The sequence below is a fragment of the Halyomorpha halys genome, unplaced genomic scaffold, assembly GCF_000696795.3.
Source record: "Halyomorpha halys isolate HHAL.00 unplaced genomic scaffold, Hhal_1.1 Scaffold676.1, whole genome shotgun sequence".
Classification (NCBI taxonomy): Eukaryota; Metazoa; Arthropoda; class Insecta; order Hemiptera; family Pentatomidae; genus Halyomorpha; species Halyomorpha halys.
Genome location: NW_027111100.1, coordinates 14,508 through 23,884, shown reverse-complemented (window position 1 = coordinate 23,884; position 9,377 = coordinate 14,508). Strand labels below are relative to the sequence as shown.

Genomic DNA, 9,377 nt, shown 5'->3' with positions numbered 1-9,377 from the left:
ATTTCAGACTAATACCTAAACCTATTTTCATTTATTATGTATTTAAAGTATGTTTTTATTATCATTCTATTCTTTATTTTGGATTAATGTCATTTGAATTTTTTTTATCTGCCAGGTTTATAATTTTTTTATAACTTCACTAATAGGCATTTAAAAAACTATTATCCTTCTTACGGATAAGAAACAGCGCTTACACTAAGGACAGAGCAGCGCCTTAAGGTTCTTGAAAATAAAAAAGTAAGGGAACTGTACCCGATGAATATAATTCAGGTTATAGCATTGCGGCGAATAATATGGGTGTGTAATGTTGTAGGGCTTAGCAATGAATGGATCCCTAAAATGTTAATAAACACTAACGGTCGGGTAAACCTAAGAAGCTTAGGTAGGAAGATTGCGTAAAGACTGATTTAACAGATTTGGGTTTGGACGAGCGTCACTGGACGGATGTATATATATAAAAAAAAGAAGTTTTATCAACCAAATATTCGTATTATTATTTCTTTGATATAAAATACAATTAACACTTTGAGTGTTAATTGTATTTTAGGCCTTTTTAGGACGTTGTTATAGTCCATTGTTAAATACCGTCTTTAGCCATCTGCTAACCAACTGCTCGATCCCACGCTGATACCATTCTTTGGGATGGCTGTCAAAGAACTCTTGGACCGCAATTTCAACGTCCACAAAATTATCAATTTTTTTCCTTGATGGAAATGGGCCATGGATAGAAACAAATAGTAATCCAATGGTGCGAGGTCTGGACTATATGGTGGATGAGGCAGGAGTTCGAACCCATGAAGTTCTTTAAACTTGTTTTTGTTCGACGGGAATTGATTGCTGATTGTGGAGGAGTACGTTCGTGAGGTACCAGTCTACTGCTATTTTTCACCTTCCGCATGGGGAGTAGATGGCGACTAACAGTATCTTTCGACACACCACACTCCCAAGCAAGTTCGCGGGTACTTGTGGACGGATTCGATTTAACAGCTTCCTGCTGAACCTCCAATAGTAACTCCATAACTGCAGAATGTCCATTAATGGTCGCCCGGAGCCCATCTTCCTTTCCAACGTCTTATCTCCACTGCTAAATTTTTCAAACCAACGCCGCGCAGAGCGCTTGTCAAGGACACTTTTCCCTTCATATTTAATAATTTTATGAGTTGTTTCAGCGGATGTTAATTTTTTTTTCCAGTAATGCCTTAAAATTGCGAGAATTTCGTAGGACACTGTCATGTTTCTTTGAAACAAATAACTAAACTGAGGCTTTTTTTTAAGAAGTTGAAGGAGATTAAACAAGCTTAGAGAATTCTCTAAAGGGATTATTAAGTATTGGTAAGTATTAAATAGGATTAAAATATTTACAGTCCTTCGAAATCTTTAATTGATAAAACGGTATTTTTTTTTGTATACACCCCATTTATTTCGGGCCAACTTTTGGACATGTTTTCGTCGGCTCATTGTTAAAAACCTTCTTGAAATATTTCAACTGTTACAACGTTGTATGGCCTATCGGATTCTGTAATGAGGCAATTTTTTTCCGTCGACTCATCATTGTTCAGGCCGATTATTTCACTATTGCAATTATTACTTTCCTTGCCATCATGGAAGCAGGGAAGGGACTGTAACTGCTTTAAAATTTCGGTATCCGGTTTTCAACAGAGCTTCGTGTTTCCTCTTTATGCCTTTCTCTGGATCAAGTAACACACGATTTGCCGATTCTGGTGTTATTTTTTTCATTTTTTGTAGTACAAAGATATATAGACCATGAGAGTTAGGTTTTTGGGTGGAACTGATTTTTGACCTACCAAAAGTCTAGATAAATCAAAGCTAGTAAAATAAATTTATTTGTCTGCCGTCTTGATTTTTTTTTTAAATCATAAAACATCTTCTGGATTTTATTTTTAGGAAATTTGATTATATTAATTTTTCTAAATTTTTGAGGTTAACAAATAAAAATCTTGTGTGAAGTCAATTAATTTTCTGAAAATTCATGCAGATGATATATTATTGGTTAAAAAAAAAAAAATAGAAAAAATAACCACATCAGATAATCTCGACGCGCACTTAAACAAAAAACGGAGCGAACAAAATAAATGTTAGAATAAAAATGTAAGTAATTCACTCTCTTGTTCAATTTAGTATAAAATGGATATTAGAAATCATTCGGATAATAAATGCTGTTTAGGTTATAAGCAAAAAAGGTAATTTTTTTTTATATTTCCGTGAAAAATTGATGTAAAAAAATTGAAATTCGTAATAGACACCCTAAAAAATATAAAGGAGATAATTTTCAGAAATTCTCCAAAAAAGTTTAAGGTAAAAACACCATTATTACGCCTGAATTAGAGAGTTTAAGTTTAAATCATTCTATTAATGAATCTAGTAAATAGATCTCTTGTGGATCTACTTAATACTTAGAAAATGATTCTGTTTATTATTCTGAGATTCATTTTATTTTCTCTAAATATATTTTGACAATCATGTTTCAAATATCTTTATTTATCATAACTTGAATTGTTACTAATTAACCCACAATTCCTTCATACGTTGTGTGTTTATCATGGTTTAGTATATTATCTCAGCATATCTATTTCAAAAATTTTTTACTGTGAAATATTTCTATATGTAATGGGAAAGTCTGTATTTTCTTATTAGTGCTGCTTGTCATTTATTTATAATGTAATTAACTTAACTTTTTTTTAGCTAAATTTTGTTTTAGTAAAAAAGCTTTATTATTATTATTTCGTACTTTAATGTCGATTTTCAACAGTTGTAAAAATAAAAAAAACTCTTAAGTTTGTAATTTATTTATTTCGCTACTTCGCAGGGCTCTTTATGCTGGCCAGTGCTGAGTACTGCTTTGTATCTAATGGCTGTAAGGAAACACTGTCGTATAAAGAAAGTATGATAGGTAAGTCTAGTTTAGTTTTAAATTAAGAAATAAAAAGTTGATTTAATATCCATAATAAATAAATCGAAATAAATATAAACAGTTACATTATACTCATATAACATGTTATTTAAATTCTTAAGGTAGAATCTTTTTAATTAACTTGCTTCTTCTCTACCGAAGCTTTGCATTTATACAGGATGTAAAAACAATTTTGGGTTTTTTAAAAATGAATTCTTTTCTAGTAAATGCAATAAGATAAACGGTAATAATCGCTCCATAATATTAATTTACTATACGAATTAAAACCCTCTACCTGTATTTTTAATAGATAAAATGCGTTGAAACTGTTAAAGTAAATTAATTCTATATTTATTCAGAGCCTGAAAAGAATTTAAAAACTGTGGGTAGGTATTTGTACAAATGTCATTTCAGCAATTACTACGTCAGCATAAATGAAGATCAAGAGTTCTGTTTAGTCGTTCAACACAATCGACTAAAATGAGAATCACTGAATGCAGTGAGAATTTACTGGTTTTACACTGTTTTGAAAATGTTGGCTTCTCTTTTTCCAATTGTGGTTATGAGGAATCTTGATGTGGCGCCACTTAAACTAGATAGTCCAAGATTTCCATCCCATTTTATAAATAATTTGATGAAAACTATAAAAAATTTAAAAACGAAATTGATGATTCTCCCAACCGAGGTGAGAAGTTAGAAAACAAATCTTTTTTTAGTTTTTTTCAAGTAAAGAAAACATTGGGCGTTATTTTCTGTTTTAAAATGGTTCAATTTTTACCTATACTGAACAAGGGATGCAGTAAATGTCATTTAAAAGTAAATATTGAAGTACTTAAGGTGCAAGTCCTCTGAAGTTCATTCTCTTTGAAAACTTAAAATGTTCGCTCATTTTTCATTCGGAGCTCTATATCCTTAAAACTATCTACATTGTAAGACTTAGTTGCGACAAACTATATCATCCTGTATAATCAATCACCTTCTAATGAACTAACTTATCTATATTGAATACGCTTTGTCGAAGCCTTCTTGTCAAGAGTACCTAACCTTATCTTTTAGAGTCAGATCTTTCTAAACCACCTCGACAACTTCATGTTGCATTGTCTAAAGTAGAGTAAATTTTCTATTATATGAGCTCTAAGAGAGCTATTTACGTTCAATATTTCTCGAGTTAAGTTTTTCAAAAGCAACATTTTTGCTAAATTACGAGAAATCAAGATGTTGTTAACTTATTTTGGCGAATATCACGAAAACTGCCATTCCTACTCCTAAATTGATAACTAATAGACATCCGTACGTTAGTAGTTACTTTAGTTAGTAGGAGTAGTAGTTTCTATGATATTTACCAAAATAAATTCACAAACTGCAAGATCGTTGATTGACCGTCTAGTATTAAAAGTAAGGTGGTCCGGCTGCAGTAAAATAAAAACTCAAATAGTAGTGAAATTATTTATTTGGCTCATAACAAAGTTTCGTCCCTCGTTTCACGGCTTCACCAGGGCTAAAAACTAAACACACTTAAATGATGTAAACATAAATGAAAAATTAAAAAGATGTACAGTGAAACTTAAAAATTAAGTAAGAATTCATATTAAATATCCTTTATTTCTATTTAAAAAATTCTTATTTAAAAAAAAAAAATGTTTCTTTCGGAGCTCCATATCTTAAAGTTTTAGTCGTAGTTACCTACGAGCCTAAAATACTTAATAGAACATTATTTAAAGTAGAGTAAAGTTGCTAAAATAGAAGCCCTAATAAAGTTGTTTACGTACAATATTTCTAGAGACACAGTTTTTCAAAAATCAAGATTTTTCCCATATAATGCAAAATCAATACTTTGTGAATTTATTATAAGGAAGATGGTCCAGGTCTGGTCGAATAAAAACTCAAATAGCGATTAAACTATTTATTATGAGCCAAAATTTCGCCTAAAAAAATACAAACATTTAAATGATGTAAACATAAATGAAAAATTAAAGATATGTAAAGTGAAACGTAAAAATTAAATAAGAATTCTTATTAAATATTCTTTATTTCTTATTTAGTTTTTAAGTTTCACTTTACATCTTTTTAATTTTTCATTTACTTTGTTCATTCATGTTTACATCATTTAAATGTTTGTATCTTTTTTTAGGCGAAACTATTTCAAATTTATTATTAACTATTATACTATAGCAAAATTATTGTTATTTCTATTATTTTATTTTATTTTTTTTTATCATCAGTAATATTTTAAGGAACGATCAAACAAGGAGAAAGGATGCCCCTTAAGCCTCGATGCCCAAGGGAAGCTAGCGTTAAAATTATTTGAACACATAACAGTAAGCCAGTTTAAAGGTGATTCTGAAATTTAAAATTAAAAATAGAAATTCATTGACTAGAATTGTATGACGCAATCACTGAGTTTTTTTACATATAATTTTTATTGAACAACGGTTTTTAGTTTGCTGGATAAGTTTACATGCGAAAATAAAGAACTGAAATGTAAAATTTCATTATTATCGTTAAATTTACTTTTGATGTAATTCAAACAAATATTTCTTATTATTTTCAGAATTTTCAGTAACTATTTTTCCATGATATCATATGACACAATCAGTTTATGTCAGTGAAAAGATAGAAGGCTGTGGGAGTCCCGGACATGGTGATATCGGATCTTCCGGTACCCTAAAACCTATCTTAAAATTATCTAAGTTACTGATTTGAAAGTAAAATTGTAATTCATTTTTACTATTTACGAATAACTCCCTATAGGATTCAAATTTAAAACGTATCGCAAGGTAAATTACATGATCTGTACGACAAGCAGGAGGGACCCGTCATGTGCATTTTTCCTTTCTTGGAATTTTATTGCCCTCCTCATTTATACCATAAATGGATCTATATATTTTGTTCTTTGTTTATGTAGAATAATTATAGGTGCTTTAGTGTTTTTCCTTTATCCCTTGTTTGAAAGTCTGCAAAAATATAGCTCCCTCCAATAATTCATAACATCGTTGAATTGTATTTTTTATTTCATTAAACATTATATTTGAATATTGTTGTATGTGACACAAATGACATCATTAATGTAATGAAATGAGAGTCAGAAATCACTTGGCCTGATCTTCACAATTTGAAATTGTAACAATGTTATTCCAGCCCATGTTTCATTTATGTGGTTTGTATATTGTGGTTTATAAAATATTTATTTACATTTCCTTGGAATGTAGAGAATGTTTTTATTTCAAAGATTGTTGGTCTATGATACATCTCCACTGCCTCCCAATGAAATGTTTGTAGGAGTAAAATAATCGATTTAATATTATTTTCAAGATCGGTTTAGGATAATCATACAGACAATTAGAAAAATATAAATGTTCGATTGGTTCAAATATAGTAAATTCTAGTAAGGCCTTACTTTACTTTTTAAACAAATTTCACAATTAAAAGGCATTTGCGAGATGTGCTCAGCTAAGGGCACAGGTACAAAGAGGGCGCAAAATTAACCATGTAACCATTTTCGTTTTCAAAATTAACTTTCCTTTGATAATAACAGTGTTTTTATTTGAAAACAATAAACAGTTTTGTAGAAATTCTAAAAAATATTCAGACGCTCTGGTATTTGGGACTGCAGATTTTTCCAACTCGCCAAGGGGGCAGAAGGGCCTGTTTACATAATCATACATTTGAACAAATCAATCATATATATTTTTATAACCATCGGCAATGTATTCTAAGTCGATCTTTAAATAATATATTGAATGATACTCTACTCCTTCAGGTGATATCTAAAATTTCACCCGGTGCCTCAATATCTTGCTATCCACCGCCGATATATATTCTTGAAAAGATATATTTTTTTTAATAGTCAATTTGGTTATGTATCAGATTAATTATTTCAATTTTTTTTTCATTTTCTGTTGCATTGCATACTAATATTGTATTTAAAGTTATATTTACTTTTCTTTGTTTATTGTGTATACTTCATAATACGCGATATTATATTAAAGTTATTCAATTGTAAAAAAAAAAAATCATCTCAACTAAGAAGTAACATTCAGACCAAACGATTTGTCGTACGTGTACTGGGTCAAGTGTACTGTTACTTGACTCATAGACGATAAGGATGTTAGAATATAATTTTTTTTTCCAACAAGATAAAAAATAACAAAACATTCGGGACATTCTTGAAAGCAAGCAGTACGTGATGAACAAAAGAAGATCTGGACGGTGGACAGTCCAGGACCTTTCACGACAAGGTGACTAAGCGACTTCATATGTAGCTTGTTACTAAGTGCATATATGCAAGTAATTTGAAATATCCCATAATACGTCTATATTATGTTTAAAAAAAAAAAAAAAAAAAGCTTGTCCTATAGTTAAATTATGTATGAACGAAAATTATAAAAGAAATATATGCAAATTCTTTATTCTTTTGTTCATCCGAAATTAATGATTGCAAATGCTTGTCCTGTCAAGCACAATACAGAGAACAATGTTCGGCAAAACATTATTTCAATCACAAATCCTGTAATTTGAAATTTCAGAAACAAAATTACAACTACTTCATGAAATACTGTAATTATAATAATGGTCTGCAATTATATTTATTAGTTGAGCGAAAGTAGTTCTCTCCTATTCTTGTTCTCTTATCAGACCGAAAACTTGCAAACCAATTTTCATATTTACATAAGCTTAGTGAATCAGGAAAAGCTTATGTGATTTTTCTATGAGCTTCACTTGCATTATAATCGCTTCGAAATTCATACAGCATAGAGTTCCTTAAATGAGTTTCATTAATTTCCATGGTTAAAAAATAAATAAGAACAATAAAAGTCGTTTTAAATTCACTCTTAACATAATGAGGAATGACTCAATGCTAAAATTCAAAACATATTTGAAGACAATATTAGACAATCCAAATAAAAACATTATTCTCATAGTCCATCGTAAACAGGAAAACCATAAAATCTTTCTTTTCTACCTTATAAAAAGAAGAGAGGAGTCCTCTTCTTAAAAATAAATAAAAAATATTATATTAAGGAAATTATATAATGAATAGATACATCGCTTTAAATAATTTTGTATAATATCCACTGTAAATTTTAATAATACTTTGTTCATTGACCTAATTAATTAATTAATTACCTTGAGGACCACGGACGTGACCAAATAAATGTCTGCCCTGACCGTTCTTCAAGTACTTCACGCCAATCAAACCTCATTACAAATTAGACGATTTTCACGCAAACTTTACAGAAATAAACAAATTAGAAACGCCTTCATGGTAGAGGAAGCCTTGTGACTCCACTGCGATAGGGCAGTCACCTTGTCTACACGCTAACAGTTGGAAAAATGGCGAATGTAGAATTGGTTCCGGCAGTATTTTTCGATATTATAGTAACTAGGAGCCTCTTAGGCCAAGTTACGGAATTTCGAGTGGAACATTTGCTTACTTTCAGAAACCTATGACCATAGGTATAAATAACGCCAAGGCTACATTTACTCAATCACATTTACTCCATACATTTTGGGAAACTTAATCAATAGAAAAGGAAAATACGTTGCTTAGAATAACTTATCTAATCCAAGCAAAACGATGAATGACGAACTGAACATACTTCTTTCAGAAGCGGTGCTGATTCAATTCTTGCCTGAGAAGGTTGACTTTATTTCGTGCCGGAACCACGGAGTAAATTTCGACTTTTCCACTCAGGCTAGAATAGGTTGGTAATCAGTAAGATAACCCTTCTTTCCTACTCTAGCTTGGAGAACATAGGGATTTTAAATTAAAAAAACAATATTTCCGTACAATTAATGGTAATTGTACGCATTAAGTTAACAAGTAGATAAAGCGGAGGTCCCAAGTGTTGGTAAGATTATCACGCATGTTACTATCTATCAAATCCTGATAGTTCGGGAGAAAATTTTAAGTTAGACGATTATAGTGGCTGCGATAGCTTCCACTATCACTGTGACAGGGGTCTAATGCCGTGACCATTATAGAACCGCCGCTTAAGGTACGAACGTTCACTGTCAAGGAGTGTTACATGTAGCAGGTAAGACAGTAGCTTTAGTATAGGTACTGTTAACTACCACGCCTGACCTTCATGAAATGCCACAGTAGTAAATGCTGTCATGACAGCAACTCTCATACAGTTTACATCTTGGCAGTGGCTGAACAAAATCACTGTTTGAACAGTCCTGTGTGCTGATTTTTACCCTTTAAAATTTACAAACACTGTACCGCCTCTTTATTCTTAACTTATTTTGTAAATACAAGGTAAATAATGTGAAAATGTTTAATGCAGAATAGAATAGAAAATCGATTTTACGCTAGGACAGTGTCCGTTCAGAACTTAATGAAGAAATTATAACAAAACAATTAAACCAGAAATTAAAAATAAAAAACTTAATTTATACACTGTGTACAATATAAATAAATATAAAATTTGTAAACAAAATAAAATAAATTCTTATCCGCAAT

At 30.6% G+C, this 9,377-nt stretch overlaps 1 protein-coding gene across 1 annotated transcript in view; it reads left to right on the top strand.

The window, feature by feature from the left end:
* The window catches only part of LOC106685284 (procollagen-lysine,2-oxoglutarate 5-dioxygenase), a gene marked incomplete at its 3' end in the record, with an annotated part of 25,642 nt that overhangs the window by 3,068 nt on the left and 13,197 nt on the right, over positions 1–9,377 (top strand). Inside the window, 1 exon segment of the mRNA XM_014427860.1 lies at positions 2,828–2,911. Coding sequence (XP_014283346.1) covers positions 2,828–2,911 — 84 coding nt within the window.